Raw genomic sequence first — 21,132 nt, 5'->3', positions numbered from 1 at the left:
GCTGACGCTGCGCGCTGTCCCCGCAGAGGAGCAGTTCTTCAAGGCCTGGATGCTGCAGGTGACGCCCCGGGATCCCTGGGGGGGCTGCGGGGCCGGGTGTGCGGGCAGCGCCGAGCTCGGGCTGAGCCTCCCGGCCCCCCTTCCCGCAGCACGGGCGGCGCTACGGGGCGGGCGAATACGAGCGGCGGCTGCAGGTCTTCGTGGGCAACAAACGGCACATCGAGAGGCACAACGCCGGGAACAGCTCCTTCCAGAGTGCGAACCCCCTCGCCACCCCCCACTTCCTTCTGCTTTCGTTTTGCATTCGGTCTCCAGTGAATAAAGCATCTTCTTTTGCTCTTTTTGGGGGGCTTTTTAGTGGCTCTAAACCAGTTTTCTGATATGACTTTCGCCGAGTTCAAGAAGCTGTACTTGTGGAGCGAGCCGCAGGTAGGTCTCGGGGGGCGGGGGTCCGTCTGTGAGCCGGGTGCCGCAGGGGGCTCGGGGTGCCGCTGCCCCCATCCGTGCTGCAGAGCCGCAGCCCCCCGCTCGTCCGCAGAACTGCTCGGCCACCAAAGGGAACTTCCTGCGAAGCGATGGGCCGTGCCCCGGGGCTGTGGACTGGAGGAAAAAGGGGAATTTCGTGACGCCGGTGAAGAACCAGGTGAGCGATGGGGACCGGGCGGGCGCTGCGGGGCGACCCGGGGGCGGGGCTGTGCGGGGCTGTGCGCTGCGGGGCGACTCCTGTCCGGTTCCTAACGCAGGGCCCCTGCGGGAGCTGCTGGACGTTCTCCACCACGGGGTGCCTGGAGTCGGCCATCGCCATCGCCACCGGAAAGCTGCTCTCTCTGGTAGGAGACAACGGCCCTTCCCTGGGCACCAGCGGTGGGGCTGCGGGGCCGTGAGCGCTCTGTCCCCGGGATTTTCCCATCGCCACCGCCGGGATGTGCCCGTCGCTGTCCCCACTTGCAGTCCGAGTGCCCCACTGCACCCAGGGCTGGACGCTGTCATCTTTGGGCAGGACAGGGCCGAGGGTGGGGGCTGAAGGTCCTCTGTAGACAAATAGTTTCCCAAAAGCAGCACCTCGTGATCAGTGTTAAACCGCCGGGGGGTTTGTGCTTCTGGAAGAACCAGAAAGGCGGCGCCCGCCTGTGGGGCTTATCGGGACGTCTGAGGGCTGGGTGGGAGCGCTGCAAACAAGCTTGACCTTTGGAAGAGCTCCTGCGGGCACGGAAACGGCTGAGTGGGTGCGGAGGGACAGCCCCAGCCTGGGGAGCTCCTTGTGCTGCCAGGAGTAGGCGGGCTCCCTCCAGGGTCACACCCCGGGTTACTGCAGGGTGGGAGCAGCTCGGGCTCTGTATGCTGTGTTCTGCATCCCTCGTTTTGGACGCTGCTGCTGAGATGCGTGCTGACTCCAAACCTCGTCCGCAGGCGGAGCAGCAACTGGTGGACTGTGCGCAGGCATTCAACAACCACGGCTGCAGTGGGTAAGTGAGGTAAAGCAGCGGAGAGCAGCAGCGAGCGTCCTGTGCTGCGTGCTGGGCTGCCTCCCTTGGGTCTGAGGTGCTCCCAGCCCTTGGAATGTGTTTTGTCTCTCCTAGGCTGAGATCTTTAGGGGAAATAACTTCGGGCTTTGGTTTTGTTCGTTATTTTAACTTTGCTCTCTCTGAAGGTTAGAATGTCTTAGTCTCTAACTTCTGTTCCTCTTTCTTGTGATTTTCTGTTCTTTGATGCTCACCTTTTTTAGCAGTATCTTCTGGTACCACAGTTGTGGTGTGTTTAGCCAGGCTCAGACACTCGGGGAGAGCAGGGGGAGTTCTGCACAATGTGCTGCTCGTGGGTCACACGTGTCTCAGGGTCCCTTAAGTCACCCACAGAAACCCGCTTCCCCTTCGGTAATTCCTGCTGGTGTGGCTAAAAGAAACAGAAGCATTGTGCAATCAGAGCATTGTGCAATTGCTGTGAGACAAGCGGTCCTCAAGGAATGCTCAGAGAGCTGAGCAAAGCCGCTCTTGAATCACAGAATTGTTACGGTTGGAAAAGCCCTCTAAGATCACCAGGTTTTGCTCTGCTCCTGCTGGAGCGTGGCGGGACCTCGCCAGGAACTCCAGACAGGGAGCAGAGTTTGTGCTGGGGGGCCAGGGTGCGCGCTGCCAGCCCCGCGCTCCTGCTGCACGGAGCTCTGCGGGTTGGCTCTGCAGAAGCTGCAGCATGGCTGTGCCCATCGGCCTGCATTCCAGCTGTCTTGTTTGCAGGGGGCTGCCGAGCCAGGCCTTCGAGTACATCCTGTACAACAAGGGGCTGATGGGCGAGGACGCGTACCCGTACCGGGCACAGGTACCCCAGGCAGTGCGGTGTGCTGCCAGCAGCAGGGCTGGCGTGGAACGGGCTCTGACACAGCTCCCTCTCTGTCTGCACAGAACGGCACCTGCAAGTTCCAGCCAGATAAGGCCGTTGCGTTCGTTAAGGACGTCATCAACATCACGCAGGTGGGTCTCTGCTGTGCTGTGCCCCTCTCCCGTGCTCTGCCTGCTTAGTGGGAGGCTCCAGCTGAGCGTGCCCCTGGCTCAGGGGTGCCTGTGAGCACCTTCCTGCAGCGGGACTGCACAGAGCTTCAGCCCCTGCAGAGCACATGGGTGGCTCTGGGTGCCCTGGGATCGGTTCTGTCCTGCTGCTCCCCTCTGAAGGCAGAGTGCTGTGCCCGCAGAGTGCTGTGCCCACGGAGTGCTGGAGTGAAAGCACAGGCGTTAGGGCCTTTGCTTTTACAGAAGGTGTGCCTCCAGACCATCCGAAATTCCTGGTTCTTGTATTTCAATGCCCACGTGTCCTGCTCTGCAAGCAGGATTCGCCATCCCGCTGTGCTGTGACTGCTGCTCTGGAGCATCACCACTGCTCTGGGTGCAATGGGGGTCGGTGACCCTGGGATGCTCTCCTTGCAGTATGATGAGGCCGGTATGGTAGAAGCTGTGGGGAAGCACAACCCAGTGAGCTTTGCGTTTGAGGTGACGAGTGACTTCATGCACTACAGGAAAGGAGTCTATTCCAAGTGAGTATTCCAGAGCCGGGGATGTGAGGGGACAGCATAGGGCGCAATCATGCCTTCATTTCTCCTTCTCTCCCGTTGGACACAGGAACCAGACTGTGTTCTTGCATTTCCTTTTACATAGAAAATATAAGTACGTTGAACCTTGAAATACTGACTTAGCGGAGGGATGAGAGAGCGGCACAGGGAAGAAGAAAAAATGTGCTTGCAGCCCATGTACTGCTTGGAGGCAGCCCAGCTCAGGACCAGGCTGCGTTTGGAACTGAGCTCAGCCAGTAACAGAGAGCGATGCAGCTGGGCAGGGGGACCTGTCCCAGAGTTGCAGCGGAGATGGAAGAACAGTTAGAGATGAGGTGGCCTGATAGGGGCGCAGCTCGAGCATCGTGTGAAGTCTGTAGTGAAGGCAAAATGCTGCTTAAAAGCAGTTTAGCATACTTCAGAAAGATTATGGAAGCTAATGGAGACAGAAGAGATTTCCATCAAGCAGTAAGAAATGCACGTTTGCAGGGAACTAGAAAAATACTTCAGAGTAATGAATGCTCAGTTATGTAGAACTGCAGGAAAATTAAACTGAGAGCCTACACATGAGCGATCTGTCCCAGGGAGCTGCTAGGGGAAGAGCAGGCAGCACTGAGAATTCAAGAGGCTTTGCTGCTGCAATAAACACAGCGATCTCAATGTTATCTGCTGGCAGCAGGCAGGTGGAGAGTATGGCAGCAGGGAGACAGTCCAATCACGAGTAATTGGTGTGCCAGCTGTTTCAGCCCCTGTTCCACAGACCAGCTGTCAACAGATTAAAGAAAAGTAAACCTTTAGTGGTGGTGGTTGGTCTGCAATTTGAAAATGTGTGAATTTCTGGAGATGGGAGCTTGTATTTTCTGTTGTTGTACTTGATACAAGGCTGCAGTTTTCATCCTAGTGCAACGTTTAAGCTGAAAATTAACGGAAATTGAAGTTAGATTGAGGAAGTCCCTATTGCTTGTGTAACATGTGAAAGAGTGCCCCCAAACTCCGGGGCAGAAGAAACCATTACTCAGTGCAACAGAAACTGTTTTTCATTGGAAAAATGACTTTGTTCATCTTTTTTACTGCCGCTTGATCTTGCGTGGCAATGTTGATGTTAGCTCAGAACAAAAGGCCAGACCGGGTGCTCAGCCCACATAGCTAACTCCTGGGCTTCTGAGTGAGAAAGCAGACTGCATCTCCATTTCTTGCCATTCCTGCCTACCCTCTATAACTGGGAGTTCAAAGTATCCATTGGTTCTTCTTGCAGTTGGAGTGCAGTCACAATGGCTGGCTACTCCATGCTGAATTATAGGCTAGTTTTTCTTGGAAAAAATCTGCATAATTTTTCTTTTGCAGCCCACGATGTGAGCACACTCCTGACAAAGTGAACCACGCTGTCCTGGCTGTTGGCTATGGAGAAGAAGATGGGCTCCCGTACTGGATTGTTAAGAACTCTTGGGGCTCTCTGTGGGGCATGGATGGGTAAGAAATTCCCATTCTGCTGGACCCTTCCCAGTATCTGGTAAAAGAACACTGTGAACATGGGCTCCCATCAGCCTCCAGGTCTCCCTGGAGCTGAAATGTCACAGCTGTTTCATAGTTGGTGGAGGGGCAGGTAAAGCACCCGAGCCTTGGCTATGAAGGAGACCTGGTACTAAAAGCCATGCTGGAAACGCTGCTTGGGCCAGACCCTCAGATCAGCTTCCAGGATGGCCCCAGGGATATGCAGAGCTGCCGCTGCACCCAGCTGCAGTGGGAGCTGCACAGCAGTGTGGTGCTCCTACAGTTGGTGCACAGCCAGAGAACTGCTTGCACTGCACTCAGCTCTGCTCTATCTTATGCATTTCCAGCTGCGAGGAAACTTTATCATAAGCTTCTGCCTTGGAAGGCAGAGAGCAGCACTTTCTGGTGGCCTGCTGAAGATAACGGCTCAGTGACATGTATTTGCTCCTTGCGGTGGCGTGGGAAAGGAGCTCACAGGACAGCAATCACAAGCATTGGCGTCAGGCACGCAGCCTGCTGCAGGAGGAGCAAGGAAAGCTCGTTCATGCCCCTCATTTCTCTTTTTAGGTACTTCCTCATTGAACGGGGCAAGAATATGTGTGGTCTTGCTGCCTGTGCATCTTACCCAGTACCTCTGGTGTGAAAGGAAAGCAGGCAGAGGAGAGAGAACAATCGCTGCGTGAAATTCTAAATGCTGAAATCAAGAAAGTGGGAAGAAGAAATAAGTGCTGATATTCCTGAGCTGCAGGAAGATTCCTTAGCATGCAGAGAGCGCCTTGGGGCAGGAGGCGCTGTGCCTGCTGCTCTCCCTGCTACCGACTGCTGTGCTCCCCTGCCAGGCCTGCCCCCCACTAGCAGACAGGAAGGAGACTGTTTCCAACCAGAGGCACCTCTGGGCCCTTTTATTTTCTTTTAATGCAGTTTTTCGTTTCTCTGGAGAAAGATAAGTGTGGCGATGTGTGACTTCTACGCGTTTTCATTTCACGTTTGTAGCATTTTTGTAAAAAAACAAGAACAAACGGGGGCATTTCAGGGATAGCTGGCCCACTGCTGTGCCGGGGCCCGGCGCTGCGCCGCCTCCCGCGGTCTCACAGAGCAGAATAAAGCCGCCTTGTCATGTTCTCCCGGTTAACGCGTTAATTCGCTGCGCACCGGCGCCCCAGCCCCGTTTTCCGACCGCCCGTGCGCCGGCCTGACGCGAGGCCGGGCGGCGCTAGGGGAGGCGCCATCTTGCGGCGGCTCAGCCCCGCTCGCAGGGGGGCGCTCTCTACACGGAAGCGGAAACGCCGTGTCGTCACTTCCGCCTCAGCTCTTCCCCCCAATGGCGGCGCGGGCGGCGTTTTGGCGCCGAATGCGAAGCGGGCGCGGGGGAAGCGGCGAGTGGGGCCGGTGAGCGCGGAGGGTCCGGAGCGGCCCGGCCGCCATGGCGGCGGTACCGCAGAACAACCTGCGGGAGCAGCTGCGGCTGCACTCGGCCCGCGGCGCCCTCAGCAAAGTGCCGCCTGCGCGCAGCCGGCCCGCGTGAGTACCGCCGGGACGGGGGCGGGAGCGCAGCCCGCCGAGCCCCGCCGAGCCGACGCCCGGCTCCGTCTCTTGCAGGGCCTTCACCTTCCGCAGGACGCACAGCCCGGCCGCCGGGCCCGCGGCGCTGCGCGACAAGGACGTGAACACCTCGCTGCGCCCCGGGGGCGTCGCCAGGCTCAAGGATCTCCGTGCGGGGCCGCCCGGTGCCCGCCTGGCGCCGCCGGGACCCGCGGGGAGCTCCGTGCCCGCCCCCGGGGCCCCGCCCGGCTCCCTGTCCGTGTCCTCGCCCTCGTCGGGCCCCGCTGCCTCCACGGGCGATGAGTGGGACGACATGGACGACTTCGACCTGTCGGGCTTCGAGAAGTTCTCCAGGCCGGCCGTGCCGACCCCGAAGGGCCCAAGGACTTCTCAGGGGCCCTCTGTGTGTGTCAGTAAGGCGCGGGGTGATGCGGGGCCCCAGGAGCACGGGGCCGAGGTGCGCTGCTCGCAGGGCTCCTCACGGGGCTCTGTCATCTCTCTGGGCGATGCTGGAGCTGCTGCTGTGCTTTCGAGCAGTGGGGTGGAGGAGGCTCGTGCAGGTGAGGTTTGTGCAGGAGTACTGGAATACTTGCTTTTTGGGCAATCCTGGGCTCACGCAATGGTTGAAGTTGGAAACGACTTCTCATCACCAAGTCCAGCCTAGCTCGTGCCCACTAACCGTGCAGTTACCCAACCTGCATGCAGCTTTCAAGGCGCATCCTCACCAGATCTGAGTGCAGGGTCATTACAGGGGAAAAAAAGCAGAAACCCATAGCCAAACAGTTCTGTTATTGATACAAAACAGATCTAAAATCAACTTACACCTGAAGGTAATACTGAGAAATATTAAACCAGAACAAGAGATCCACGTCAATTCTTTCAAAGCAAACAGAAATAAACCACAGCCAGACCTCAGTTCAGACCATGAAGTTTGTGGCTGTTGGTCAGTGTGTGTTCTTGGCCGTTCTGTGTTCCACTTGACTTCTCTGTTTTAAGTGTCCTACTTGTTATGTTTCAAAGTTTTTGATCTTTATTTGTGAAACCAATGTATTTATGCAGCTGAATAATGCTGTCACTCATCACACCGAATGGGAAAAGGAATACTGGACAGTATTTTCCAAGACTGCCTTGTTTCCTTTTGCCCTCTGTGTATGAAATGAAGTGTTATAGTTGACTGGCCTCACTTAGAGGGTTCACCTCACAAGGTACCACAGTTTACCTTCCAGTTCTGGTGTAGGGGCAGTGAGGAGTCTTTACTTTTGTAACTATGCTCTTTTTATCTAGTGTACAACGTAACCACAATTTTCTATAGCTTTTTTTTAAGGGAAATATAGCTCCTACATTTGAAGAAGCTTTTTCTTTCTCTTCTGATGGGGAAACTGCAACAGTTTTGCATCGGGAAGGTTTTGTGGGTTTTTTGTTTTTTAATGGAGAAGAAAAGGGGAACAGAAAGTATTTGTAAAAGTCACCAACTGCATTAAGCTATTGTTTTGAAATCTGAGAAGTAGTTTTTTCCTCTGTTCAGTTGTGTTTTTGTTGATACCAGAAAGAGTTTTGAGTGTTACTCAGCAGTATTAATGCACTTCTCTTTCAGCTACGAACGATGGAAGTGGCGAAAGCCAGAAGCCCAGTAATGGTGAGCAAAGCGGCCGGCTTGAACGGGGTGATGTTGGCAATGAGCTGCTGGCAGACATGGGGCTGGAGGAGGATGATTACCTGGATGTAGTTCCACCCTCTCCAGAGGAAGAGCCGCCTTCCTTCTCCCCATCTGTAAGAAGTGTGAGGTAAAAGAGCTGCTTGGTAGAACTCTGAAGGGATGGCCGAGAAAGGTGGTTTAAAAACTGCCAGCAAGGATGTGAGCATGTTGCTTGTTAACTAGTTGCTATTAGAGCTGGCTTTGGCGGCTTGTGGCCTGACCAGGTAGCAGCCAACAGCTGCTTCTGGAGTCTTGTGAAACGCCTCAAACGTTGGCCGTAAGAAATGGGGCTTTTTCTTCAGAGGAATTGGTGCACAGAGTGGGAACAAATTGTTTGGCCACTTAGATGCTGGGTAGGTTTTGAGAAGCTTATCTTTTGTGTGCATCTTCAATGCTCTCGTGCCTGAAGATATTTTTTTCTTATGGGTGTCTGTTGATCCGGTGCATTTCTGCATTTGAATTGCTTTTATTTTATTATTAGCAATATTTTCAAAGAATCTCCTACTGGAGGAAGATCAGCAGTTAACAGCACGGAGCCTGAGCTGATGGCACCGAAGCAGCCTGCTGCTGAGGAGGACTCGAGTGCAGAGCTTGCAGGTACCTGAAATGATTTCAATGTTATGCATTAGGTTGTGGGGATGGCTTGCAGCTTCTTCCTCAGTGCTTTGCACGGCTCAGGACTTCTGTATTGCGACGTGTTCTGTCTGTTGAGAAACTGAGATCATTTTGTCGCTGTATTCCAATAAGAATTAACGTTACTCTATGCTGAAATGTGCTCCATCTGCCAGGTGAAGGCTTGCATTTGGAACAGCGACTCTACAGCGTCATGGAAGAGATTTGTAAGCTGGTGGATGCCATCCCACTTCATGAGCTCACGTCTGTCTCATGTGCAAAAGAACTGCTTCAGCAGAGAGAGCTCCGGTACGTGTTAATTAGTATTATTCCTTGTTTTCCTATTGCACGTTCTGCATGAAGCAGCATCAGGCCTGCAGGTGTCTCCATTACACTGTCAGATGATGTGGAGCGACGTGTGGATCAGTTCTTCACTGCTAAGGATCCCTTTGTTTTAATATCTGTGCTGAAGGGGCAGTGATTTTGTAATTATTGTGTTCAATTGAGTTCTGGTGTTAGTCTCTTTTCCCTAAATTGGTTTGAAATGTTTTTAAAGATAGTATCATAGAACATCCAAATTGGATGCAAAATACAGTGCAACCCACCTGTTAGTATTCTGGACAGGAACAGAGAGGTGACAGCAATTCCTGTATGCTGTGGAAGGTGGTAACTCATTACTTGTCACTTAACCATTTGTTTTCCTTCTTTCTTCCTGTGCTGCCTCTTCCAGGAGAAAATTGTTAGCTGATTCCGTTGCTTTGAACACAAGTAGCATGAATGGTCCTGCAAGTTGGAAGGCGTGTGTGCAGCAAGGCCCTTCCTCCCGTCCTGGTACGCCGCCGTGTGCCGGCCCTGCTCGGGCTGTGGGTTCTGTTGGCAGCACACCGAGATCCACGCACCTGCCATCCGTGCTCTCCAGGACTGTTAACTCAAGCGGTTTTTCTACAGTAAGGAACCAAACGCTTGATAACTCGGATACTTCTCATGCTTTGAAGGAAACCGATCAGGATGTCATCTGCCTAGAAGATGCAGCACTTCCTTCCCCCAAGGTGAACGGCAAAGGCAGCGCCTCTCTCAGCCGTCCCTCGGAGGCGTCATTCAATGGCAGCTGGTGTGAGAAACCCGCAGGGAGAGGCAGTGGGAACTGGTGTGTGCCCACGAGGCCCACTGCAAGCCCTGCTCTGAAAGCCCAGCACGCAGCCCCTGCTGGCGCTCCTGCGTCGGGCTGCTCGGGTGCCAACGATGCAGACCTCGATCTCGACCACTTTGATATCGATGCCTTTGATGAGGGCTGGGACGATGCTGTGGCACCCGAAGCGCCGCCTGCGGCCTGCTGGCAGCCGCTGAAGGAGGGCTCTGCCCCTCTGAGCTGCAGGCTGCTCGCTGCGGCCGCTGGCTCTGCTCCGGGCCCACGGCCCACTGCTCCCACGTCTGGCTGTGGGGTCGCAGCAAAGTGCGGCTCAGGTGAGTTGTGCTGATTCAGATTCTTGCCTTCCCCTTCATGTTCTCTTGCATTTCCTTTTAAGTCTAAGCCCAGGTAACTGACCTGCAGATGACGCCGATGCCTGTTGCCTACGTGGAGATTTCTTTTGGTCTCTCTTTGCAAAGACATCATTGTGGAATCTTCTTTCTTTTTTCCCCCTCCTCGGAGTGGTGGCAGACTTGAATACTCATTTGCTGTGCAGGTTGCAGGCTGCTGGGGAGATGGAGCTGCTAAAATTGGAAACTGGAGTGCTTCTGTGTTCTAATTAAATGATGACTCTGCAGTATTGCCATGCAATAGTTTAAGCTGCTTATACACAATATTCAAATTCGGTCACTTGTTGAAGCAAAACCCCTCAGGTGCTCAGATGTAGGTCAATATTACTGATTCTTGCAAGAATGGAGTGGTGAAAGCAGAGAAGTTTTAAGTGATGCAGGTTTTTGCTCTGCTGCATGTTTTTGAAGATACAACCACAGTGAAAGGTGCTCTGGCTGCAGCCTCCCTGGCTGGGCAGACACCTTCCTGCTTGTAACACAGACAGGGAGAACACACGCAGGTTTTCTGTGACAGAGATGTAGTTTGGCTGTGTAAAACAGTTTCCATTCTGGTGGTGGTTTTAAATTCTGGTCGCTTGCATTTTCATTTATTTATTTGTGTTCAGCAACTCATGGTGTGAGTCGTAGAGGTTTAAGGAGTCGAAGCAGTAGCTAAGCAATCTATTTCATGTTCTAAGGGATGTAGTGCAACTTGGAATTGTAACTTCACTGTGTTTTCTTTGTCTGCTAGAGCCACTGGTTCACAACCCCGCACACGAACGTTTCAGGGGGATGAAATTTTCCCATTCTGAAGAAATGTTGAAAATATTTCACAGGAAGTTTGGTTTGCACTCTTTCCGGACAAATCAGCTGGAGGCCATCAATGCTGCTCTGCTGGGAGAAGATTGTTTCATCTTAATGCCCACTGGTGTGTATCTACAAACACTGTGCAGCTCGGACTTCAGCAGTCTGGTGCCGAGTTTCTTTCTGAGAATAAGAACTCCCTGCTCCTGCTCCTTCTCTGCCCTGCCCTCCTTTCTTCCCCTTATCTGGAACTTGTTGCATTTGTTTCACTTTTACAGGCGGTGGTAAAAGTTTGTGCTACCAGTTACCAGCGTGTGTCTCTGCCGGGGTCACTGTTGTCATCTCTCCCCTGAGGTCGCTGATAATAGACCAAGTTCAGAAGCTGAAAACTTTAGATGTAAGTTCAGACAGCTTTATTTCCTTCATCACAGTGCTGAGGCTGCACTCGGTCTGCTGGTGCTCAGGTGTTTGTGGTTGGAGGTGTGTTAAAGCACAGCGAGGATCCAAATGCTTTCTGTAATGACATTGTCAGTGCTTTCTCGTGCAGTGTTTGCCAAGGGTAGTGAATAGATGCATGTGATGGTAAACCAGGTAAAAAGTGCAGGGCTGACACCTGGAGATACTTGTTTCCATGTCTGCATATTCATGAACTGAATATTCAGAATTATTTTTTACAGATTGCTGCAACGTACCTGACTGGTGATATAACAGATGCTGATGCTTCAAAAATATACATGCAGCTGTCCAAAAAAGATCCTGTAATAAAGCTTCTGTATGTTACCCCTGAGAAGGTTTGTACTTGGTTGAACTGTAAAGTCATGGAAGCAATAAGAGGGGATTTGCTATGAAGAGTTAAAGGGGAAACTCTGAACTTAGAGGAGACTTCCAGCAACAAACAAACAAAACAAACACAAGGGTGAAACAATTTAGGTCATTTGATGGGGTTTTGTACGGATACAACTGATGTTGTGAAGTAATTAACCAAGAATGCAATGCGAGTGTAATATCTGCAGAATGGAAATTCTTGAAGAAAAACACCCTGTGCATTTCAGTGTGTGAGGCCACGAGTTAGTGGCTGATTGCTGTCAGACAGCTACTAGAATCCTGAGTACTGCAGGGTAATAGCATGGAACTGCCAAGGTAATAGATGACTGCCAGAAGGCCACCTTGTGGTTCATTTGTCTTGCCTTTAGAAGTGAGGTTGGGCCAGAGAGCATTGTAAGAGGGGGCAGTTAGTGTGCTGGATGTTGGGTTTTTTTTCCTTCCGCTTTTCCTTCCTTGCCTTTTATGACAGAAGTCATTTTAAACTTGGTGGGGTCGTAGCTGTGCGGCTGCTCCTAGAGCCTGGTGGCAGTGCTGCATCAGCCCCGCGCTGCCAGCTGGCACAGAGGTGGCTGCCAGCCCTCAGGCTTTGCCTGTGCCACAGGTGGGCTCTGCTGCACAGCCGTGGTTTCCGCAGCCTTTGGTGGGCGACGCTTTGCTGTTTCTTGTCCTTCTGATGCCCCTGCTTTCTGCTCACAGGTCTGTGCAAGCAACCGACTGCTGTCAGCCCTGGAAAACCTCTACGACCGGAAGCTCCTGGCGCGTTTTGTCATCGACGAGGCTCACTGTGTCAGCCAGGTAGAGCTTGGCTTTGGTTTTCAGAAGGGCAAAGAGCCGAGTGGGACCAGCTGAGATCTGTTTAACTCTTGTTTTTTAACTAGTGGGGCCATGATTTCCGCAAAGACTACAAACGGCTGAACATGCTCCGCAAGAAGTTTCGCGCCGTCCCTATGATGGCTCTCACTGCCACTGCTAACCCAAGGGTGCAGAAGGATATTCAGAATCAGCTTGAGATGCTAAAGCCACAAGTGTAAGTTGTGCAGCAGTTTCCTGGGACAGTCTGAGCTGCAGGGCGTCTGAGTGGAAGACTGGGAAAGCACAGAAAGCGTTGGAGGCCCATCCAGGACACTTAGGGGCTGTATCTGCTTAAATGACAAAGTGTGCGTGGAATTTAAGGCACCTTATGTACAAAATATCACCAATAGGAAACTTGCCAAACCCGCTTGATTAAGGAAACTTTAAAAGGAAAAACATGACTGACTAAATATGCAGGTGATGTTTCTGAGTGCTTTTTGTGAGAATGCTGGAAAACTCCAAGAGCTGGAAGTGCTTTGTAGTTAAAGCTGGCACTGATAGGTAACGAGGAGCCCTTGGGTCTGGGCCACATGGCAGCATTTTGTTGTACATGATGGAAGAATTAAGCATTGTATCAGTGACTGTTGTGTTGATCTTAGAAATCTGCTTTGCAATCCTGATTGGTCAGACAAGGATCTGAGCGTCTAGAAGGAAAATGAAGGCCCTGCAAATTACTGGTTAGATTTAGAGGGGTTTCTTTGATGCAGACTTCCACAATCAGAAATTTTAGACCCAAAGTGTGGGTGATCTGAACCTCAGTGAGCACATGGAGCAATCATTCCTATGCAGATGACACAGAATTTGTGTGGCAGCTGCTTTCACGTGGGACATTGCAGTCAATAATTGGCTTGTTGAAAAGAGTCCTGCACCCATAAAACTGGTGAGCACTGATAACATGTTTTGTTTTAGGTTTACAATGAGCTTCAACAGGCATAACCTGAAATATGATGTACTGCCCAAGAAGCCAAAGAAGGTGGCAATGGATTGCTTGGAGTGGATCAAAAAATACCATCCACGTGAGTACTGAGCAGTACAGCATGTGAATGCCTTTTCAGCAGCTAACTGTAAGGCAGGAGGAGCCTTTGGGATGCAAGGAAGACAATGCTTGCCTTTTTCGAGCTATTTACACCTCCATAGGAAGAACAAATAGGAGACAGAACCGTTTTGTTGGTACTGTGGATGAGATTTACAGTTAGGAGTTCCAGTGAAAATGAAAAAGGAAATTATGGAAGAGCTCTGTGTCATCCAATATCTATGCAGTTTTAATTGTTTCATTCTGTTTGTTGGCTTATCTGTGGCTCCCCTTAATTCTGCCATCGGTGAGTCTTCTCTCCCTAGGCTCTTTTTTGGAGCCCTGCATCTCCTGCTGCTGGCACTTGATGCAGGTGTGTTACTGACTAGCTCTACATCTACGTCCTTTCTTAATAGTGTATTTTATATCTGAAGATTGCACAGTACTGAGCAAGAATTGCTTTCCTGATTCCATGGGCGTGCACATATGTCCCTGTAAGCCAGGAATCGGATGAGGAGAAACTAACAAAGCCATCAGATAGTAATGAAATTACTTTTCTTTATTAGGTAGATGCGCATGTAGGGAAGGGTTGGTAAGTGTGATGCAGTATTGGCCTGGCAGGTAAGACTGTTACAGCTTTATTCTCTCTCACTTGCTTTATTCAAGCACTTCTTTATGTTTGCAGATGACTCTGGGATAATTTATTGCCTCTCCCGTCACGAATGTGACACAACAGCAGCCATGCTGCAGAAGGAAGGCCTTGCTGCACTTGCCTATCATGCTGGCCTCACTGACTCCAACAGAGATCTTGTGCAGAAGAAGTGGGTTAATCAAGAAGGATGCCAGGTAACAGAACTGCAACTGGGGAGGAGGAAAAAAAAAAAGCTGAGTGGAATTTGGAGCATTTTTATCACTTTTGGCCTAGTAAGAGAAAAGAGAGCTGTGTAATGGTGTTGGCAAGTCAGTCACAGGCTGTGCCAGGTCAGAACAGACCTGCCAAAAATCAGCCTTCTCATTTTCATGACAGACGAAGGCTGCAGCTCTGCACCAAGGTGCTCTGGGAGGAAGGAGCTGAGCTGTGTGAGGCTGTGCGAGCAGCTCAAGCTTGCTGAATTGCATTTTGAGACTCTGCAATCTGCAGCTTTCCTTGTGTCTCCTGAAAGGAGAGATCTGTACTATTTTCTCCCATCTGCCAGGATCCTGGTTGGCGTTCTGCGTGGTTTCATAAGCCTGATAACACGTCTCTTTGGAGTGCAGCATGAATGCTTCTCTCAGCTAAATAACTGTGTTATTTCCTCTGTAGGTTATATGTGCAACCATTGCCTTTGGGATGGGAATAGATAAACCTGACGTCCGCTACGTCATCCATGCTTCCCTTCCAAAATCTATAGAAGGCTACTATCAGGAGTCGGGCAGGGCTGGGCGGGATGGTGAGATGTCCCACTGCCTGCTCTTCTACAGCTACAGCGATGTCACCAGGCTCAGGAGGCTCATTCTGAGTAAGGAACTTCTGTTTATACCTTAGCTGGAGCAGTAGCAAAGAAACCTCTGGCCGGTTTCTGACTCAGGCTGAGCTGTTTCCTCTCTTGGAATTGCCACATGCAGTGTGTAGAGAAGGCAGAGCTGTGTCTTCGTGTCACTGTTTACCTGAACAGCTTTCTGTCGTGGAAGTTTTTTGTCACTTGTTCTTTTCAGTCAGAACCATTTTTCTTTATACATGTCCACCTTTCCATGTTTGTTGTTACTGATTTTTCTCTTTTTGGTCTTTAAGCTGTGGGAGGTAAAATCTGTACTAAACTACCTGGTCTTTTTTAAGCAAGAAAGAATATAATGTTTCATCTGATAACGTACGAAAAGAGGTGTAGATAAAACAAATAGAACTGGACTGATTTCATTTCAGTGGAGAAGGATGGAAACAGTCAGACGAGGCAGACCCACTTCAACAACCTGTACAGCATGGTGCACTACTGCGAGAACGTCGTCGACTGCCGCAGAATTCAGCTTCTGGCCTACTTTGGGGAGACTGACTTTAATCCTAACTTCTGCAAAGATCACCCAGAAGTTATTTGTGATAACTGCAGTAGAAAGAAGGTAAAATCACAGTTCTAAGCGTTGCATTGTTAAAAGCTCAAACGTGGCAAACAAGGCTGGCAGTAACAGCTTGCATTGGACAGAGCCGCATCAGGTCGTTTCCTAATCAAATCTCTTTTACCAGGACTACAAATCAAGAAATGTAACAGATGAAGTGAAAAGCATCATAAGATTTGTACAGCAACACTGTGGACAAATGGGAGGAATAAATGGGAATAGAAATACAGGCTCTGGGAGATACACGTTGAATATGATGGTAGACATTTTCTTGGGTAAGTACTGTTTTTCCAGGAACAACCCCAGAATAGACTTGGTGCAGAAATCCTAAGTGTCATTAGGTCTTTGTAATACCAGCAGCAGTTGAAGACAAGATATATTTGGCAAAATTATTCTTCCCTACCAGCTGTGTGGTCAGGGGATGGAAATAAATGAGACGAGAGCTTTAATCTGTTGCGGGTTGCTGCAGTGATGATGTTAACCTACTGCAGGTGCTTGGACTTTCTGGTCCTTGCACGCTGTGCAGGCAGACTGTGGGAAAGCCTTGGGGAATCTGTGTGTTTGTAACGTGTGTGCAGGCATTCTGCTTGCTGGCCAACCCTGTGACTGCTGTTTGCAGGAGCAAAGAGCGCCAAGATCCAGTCTGGAATATTTGGGAAGGGCGCTGCCTACTCACGGCACAACGTTGAAAGGCTGTTCAGGAAGCTGGTCTTGGACAAGATCCTGGATGAAGACCTGTACATCACTGCTAATGACCAAGCTGTGGCCTATGTAGTTCTAGGAGAAAAAGCGCAGGCGGTGCTGAACGGGTTGCTGCAGGTATTTGAGAATTAGAGCTCTTGTTCTTGAACATATTGTGTTGAGCATCGTGCTACAGGCTTTGTGCAGCATGTACCCCGGGATCATCCTGACACAGTTTGTGTACCAACAAAGGTGTATGAGCTTCAGCAGACGTGGGGAACAGAATCCAACAGTCATCACAGGATTCTTACAGTAACATCGTGAGGCAGAAGATGAGTTTGAGAGGACTGGAGAGGATTAAATGTTTCTTTTCTTCCTCCTTCCACCTGATTCTGGGGCAGCCAGGGGGTGGATCTCACCACTGTCCATAAATACCTGAGGGGAGGTGCAAGGAGGACAGAGTCGGGCTGTTTTCAGCAGTGCCCAGCGCCAGGACAAGAGGCAGTGGCACAAACAAACACGGGAGGTTCTGTCTGATCCTTGGGAAGTGCTTCCTTGCCGTGCACTGGCAGAGGCTGCCCAGAGGTGCTGCAGCCTCCTCTTTGGACATCTCTGTCCAAGTGTTCACCTCAGCACCCTGCTCTGGGTGCCCCTTCTGTAGTGCAGCATGGGCCAGGTGGGCCAGAAGTCCCTGCCAGCCTCAGCCAGTTGTGACTGTGTGGTTACAATCAATACAGAAAGGGCTAGCTAAGGGAAAAAGAGAGAGAGAGAGAAAGGAACAGCGCTGCTTCCTCCTGCATTTTCTGCTCTATTTTTTCCAGCCACTGGTGCTCTCAGAAAGCAAATGCTTTTTCAAGAAGGTCATGGAACCAGTCCCAGGACTGCCTGGGGCAGCACCTCCTGCTAGCGCTGCGTTGGCGTAAGAGAAGAGCCCTCAGCAATAGGCCTCGTGCCCCTGTTTAAAGCTGGCTGTGTGCTGGGAGTGCAGGACGTTTTCCTGTGCTGTGCATTCGTCCTTTGTTGAAGTTTGAGTGGTTGAGAATGGTTGCCCTGTCACCTGGACTGTAAAAAAGAAAAGATCATTTAAAAAGTGTTTTAAACTGGGTAAACAGCTTTTGGTCCATCAGAAAATGCTTTTGGTTTCCTTCCTGTTCTTCCGTGCCATTAATCTGTGTTCTGATGAGCGCTCTGCAGTAGCCCCTGCCTGATGGAATTTACTTCTGCTTCATTTTAACAGGTGGAATTTCATGAAACGGAAAATGCCAGTGCCATTAGAAAGCAAAGGGCTTCTGTGACAAAAATGTCACAGCGGGAAGAGATGGTCAAAAAATGCCTGGGGGAGCTTACAGACACCTGCAAAACTCTCGGCAAAATCTTTGATGTCCACTACTTCAATATTTTCAGTACTTCAACTCTAAAGAAAATAGCAGGTAATGGCAGCTCCTGGCTGGTCAGAACCCCCTGCAGGCAGCAGTCTGCACGTGTGGCCGTGCCCTTGGCTGCCAGCACGCCCATGGCTGTGTCAAACAGAGGGTTTGGCAGCTGAGCGCGTCCTTGGGCAGCACCTGCAGCATAGGGTCCCACAGCTGTGGTCAAGTGTCACAGCCTGGAATCCAGGTGATTGTGCTGCAGATTTTGTAACGTTTCAGAGAAAGCTCTTGGGCACGTTTCTGTACTGAAAATCTACCAGAAAAAAAAAGAGGCTTATTTCCTAAATAAAAACAGAGCCAATTTCCTTCAGAACGTTCCGCTGCGGTGTCTGTCACCACGTGAAGGTGCTGATCAGACCTGACAACCTGTTGTGTTGCAGAAACCTTGTCTTCTGATGCGGAGGTTTTGCTGCAGATCGATGGTGTCACAGAAGATAAATTGGAGAAATATGGTGCAGAAATCATGAAGGTGATGGACAAGTACTCTGAATGGACGACGCCAGGTATTCTCTGCGCCTCAGTGTGCATTTGCCTATTTGATTCTCTTCCTTCCTGACCTGTAGGAAGTTCCACTCAGAAGTTACCTTGTTTTAAACTCAGTTTGCTATTTCTTGGAGTTCAGTAACTACAGCAGGGGGCGATTGCACCTTTTCACAGCGTACGAAGATCTCTGCTGTCTTTTCACCAGTTAAATTCAGCACAGATCTGAAAGGCTGGAAAAGGAAAACAAGGAGTGAGCGGTGAGCGTATGGCTCTTGCCTTTCCTGATGGCTACTGGGATCTGTGTAATGTACTTGGTTACACTGAGACCCCAGGACCTTGAGGTTAAGATCCTGCACCTCCATGTATTTCTGTGTTTGGTAGCACTGCAGCCTGGCAGGCTGTCAGTAACTGCTGCCCTTTATTTCTCATAATAACCGAGGTCAGAGCATCCCAGTCTGCACTCACGAGCTCTCACTGAAATGTGAAGAATTTCAAAACTAGGTTGAAAGAAGACAAGTGGTGTTTTACCATCAGGTTGTGCAGCTCTTCACCTGAAACACAACGAGCAGCTCAGGGCAGCACTGAGCCACTGAACTCTGGCAACTTCACACAAGCACAGCAGGCAGCCTGTGCTGTAATGAGGGTAACAGCCGTCAGATTTGACAGTGGGGCCCTCGATAAATGCGTGCGGACAAACCTGACTGAAGTGCTGCATTCTGCTGCCTGTGGGAAGAGTCGTTCTTCCTCTTAGGACAGACTGAGAAGGAGATTTCTGCTGTCTGAGCCCATCTGCATCTCCTGGCCTTGTTCTTAAAAACAAGTGCTGTATCTGACTGTAGTATTTGTGGTGTATTCCATAACGCTTTCCAGTGCGAAGGCAGAAAGCCCAGTGGTAGCATGGGCTAATGGTTGAGACCAGCAGCCAAGTGAGTGAAAACAGGGCTGATCTCTTGTGTGTAGATGGTGGTGAGCTGAACCCAAACAGCCTTCTGGCTGTCTTTGCTTTACACCAGCCCAAGAAATGCCTCGGGCTGAGCAGGAGGAAGGGCGTGAGGAGGTGTGAAGTGCAGGGAGGGGTCGGTAGGATTAGCGTTCCATCTGGTTACCTGCCATTCATTGACTGTCTGCAGACGATGCTGCCTGCGGGAGTGCTGATGTGGCTCCGGGGAGCGCCGGCACAGCTGGGAGTGAGGAGGAAGCAGAAGACAACATTGTGACCTCGAGCTATTTCGGTGGCAATGCAAACCAGAGGAGGAAGAGGAAAAGGCTGCCAAACTTCGCAGAATCCAAGAGGAAAAAGACGAGCGGTGGTGGCAGCCAGCAGTTTTATTCCAGAGGGTAATGCTGGCTGTGCTCACTGCAGCTTTTTGTCTAGGATAACGTGGTGATGATCCCAGAACTGCACTGTTAGCATGGCACGTTTTGTCAGTAATCGTACGGGCTCACTGCAGGTTAGTTCATCCAGCACTGAGCTTGAAAGCTCCTCAGGTGTCATTTCTGGGCTTCTCAGTGCAGTGCAGCACCGCAAGTAAGCCACGATTTCACCATTCACCTTCCCACTGCTGGAAGTCACCACGTGCAGGGCAAATCAGAGGTACATTCTTAGTGCTTTCGTACTGATCACTTCTTCACTTGTAATTAGATTATGTGACTGCACTGTAATCAAACTTCAGCTTTGTTTTTTCTTAATTGGCTTGACCATGTTCTCTGTAGGCATGTTTTTGTTCTTTATCCTGCTGATCTGCTCGTGAAGCATAACTGTAGCACTGCTGCTGTCATTGCTCTTAAATCTATGCAAACTCACGCTGCTCACAGAGCGTATGGGATCGTGCAGGAAGTGCAGTTGGTGACTTAGAGGCATGTACGAAAAATACCTGCTTGATTTTGCACTTGCTTCATTTTATGGCGTGGAGGAGCTGACAAGGGCAGCACTGAGTTGTACTGCTGTGTTCTCCAAAACACGCTGTGAGAGCCCTGCTTGGACAGTCACAGCTGACCGAAACACGCTGGCTTTTGTTAACTACCAAGTTGTAATCACCCGTGGCAGAGATGGCACAGCACACCTTGTTAGAACTGGGCGCTTGCTGCCACTGCTGCTCTTGTTCTGGGATTCCTTTTGTGCTGGCTGACCCCCTCTGGAGGGGGTCCAGGTTTTTGTGCATCTGTTTATTTGTAGGAAAGAGCCAGTTCCAACTCAGCAGGCTTTATTCCCACCCTCTCCACCTTCCCATCTACTAAAATGTTAGCTGCTACACGCAGTTGACCCCGAAATGTCTCTTCATGCTGATACTCTAATTGGATTAATGGGAGTCAGGTTGCTCAGTGTCCCTGGTTCAGGCTGCCGCTCGCCCCTGGGCAGATGTCACACAGCAGCTACACTTCATTTGCATTGCAGTACAGTCATCCACAGACTTATTTAGCATGCAGCTTACAAACGCACTGCGGTGGGGCTGGGGGCCACGAGGCCCAGAGCTCCTCTGTAACGCTGCGCTTTCTCCCCAACCACCACAGGGCCAAATGCAGGCGGACACGAAGGGCGCCCGGCTCGAGGGCCGCAGCTCCTGCACACAGCTCAGCAGGGCGTGGGGCCAGGACGCAGCTGGGCATCATGGCACCTCCCAGACCCAACAGCAGGCACTTCCTGCAGCCCTCCTACGCCGTGCTGCAGTGAGGGACGCAAAGCGCTGTGACGTCGTACTGGGTTAGCAGTGTTTATTTCGGTGGATGAACCTTCTTAGATTTGTACATTTGTCAAGTCCAAAAGTTCACTTTAAATAAATATTTTTTTTAAAACTCGTGAATTTATTCAGGCTTTATTTCTACTGTAAGTTCTGTACACAGACCCATCCCAGCAGCCTGCACTAACACTGCCTGGGATCAATCAGAAGCAGTTACTGCAGCTGTGAGCCCCAGGGATGCCAACAGCTCTGTTCTTCTGCCTTGCTGGTGGTGTAAGAACTTCAGAGCTGGAGAGCTGAGGGGCTCTGCGAATTTACATAGAATCACAGAATGGCCTGGGTTGAAAAGGAGCTCAATGCTCATCCACTTCCAACCCCCT

At 50.9% G+C, this 21,132-nt stretch overlaps 2 protein-coding genes across 3 annotated transcripts in view; both read left to right on the top strand.

Annotated features, from left to right (window-relative positions):
• CTSH (cathepsin H) overlaps positions 1–5,652 on the top strand; it is a 5,841-nt gene extending 189 nt beyond the window's left edge. The window contains exons 2-12 of the mRNA XM_042876255.1: positions 27–58; positions 150–255; positions 359–429; positions 539–643; positions 744–830; positions 1,411–1,466; positions 2,235–2,316; positions 2,400–2,468; positions 2,919–3,025; positions 4,385–4,510; positions 5,099–5,652. Of these exons, the coding sequence (XP_042732189.1) occupies positions 27–58; positions 150–255; positions 359–429; positions 539–643; positions 744–830; positions 1,411–1,466; positions 2,235–2,316; positions 2,400–2,468; positions 2,919–3,025; positions 4,385–4,510; positions 5,099–5,174 (917 nt within the window). The 3' untranslated portion in view covers positions 5,175–5,652. The remainder of the gene's footprint in view (positions 1–26; positions 59–149; positions 256–358; positions 430–538; positions 644–743; positions 831–1,410; positions 1,467–2,234; positions 2,317–2,399; positions 2,469–2,918; positions 3,026–4,384; positions 4,511–5,098) is intronic.
• A 668-nt stretch (positions 5,653–6,320) lies between these two features.
• Positions 6,321–20,865, top strand: BLM (BLM RecQ like helicase). 2 transcript variants are annotated; one of them, XM_042876002.1, is made up of 20 exons: positions 6,321–6,633; positions 7,668–7,857; positions 8,251–8,366; positions 8,558–8,690; positions 9,112–9,845; positions 10,651–10,827; positions 10,982–11,100; positions 11,381–11,494; positions 12,225–12,323; positions 12,407–12,555; positions 13,290–13,396; positions 14,078–14,238; positions 14,696–14,891; positions 15,293–15,483; positions 15,608–15,755; positions 16,100–16,299; positions 17,399–17,591; positions 17,972–18,094; positions 19,205–19,412; positions 20,586–20,865. In XM_042876002.1, the coding sequence occupies exons 1-20, from the start codon at positions 6,387–6,389 to the stop codon at positions 20,743–20,745; spliced, it is 3,765 nt and encodes a 1,254-aa protein (XP_042731936.1). In that variant the 5' UTR covers positions 6,321–6,386; the 3' UTR covers positions 20,746–20,865. The 2 variants fall into 2 exon arrangements, with proteins under 2 accessions (XP_042731936.1, XP_042731937.1); XM_042876003.1 differs by having other exon boundaries at positions 6,597–6,633; positions 7,668–7,709.
• The last annotated feature ends 267 nt before the right edge of the window (positions 20,866–21,132 follow it).

Source organism: Lagopus leucura, unplaced genomic scaffold (genome assembly GCF_019238085.1).
Source record: "Lagopus leucura isolate 7727_CA_CO unplaced genomic scaffold, USGS_WTPT01 Super-Scaffold_100015, whole genome shotgun sequence".
NCBI lineage: Eukaryota > Metazoa > Chordata > Aves > Galliformes > Phasianidae > Lagopus > Lagopus leucura.
The sequence above is the reverse complement of the archived record's forward strand: the minus strand, read 5'-3'. Positions and strand labels throughout refer to the sequence as shown.

Excerpts from the sequence above, each read along its gene's own strand:
- BLM (XM_042876002.1), top strand. The coding sequence starts at position 6,387 with ATGGACGACTTCGACCTGTCGGGCTTCGAGAAGTTCTCCAGGCCGGCC. Across the intron at positions 13,397-14,077 it reads GATCAAAAAATACCATCCAC|ATGACTCTGGGATAATTTAT; the intron begins GTGAGTACTGAG and ends TTATGTTTGCAG. Across the intron at positions 16,300-17,398 it reads TGCTGAACGGGTTGCTGCAG|GTGGAATTTCATGAAACGGA; the intron begins GTATTTGAGAAT and ends TCATTTTAACAG.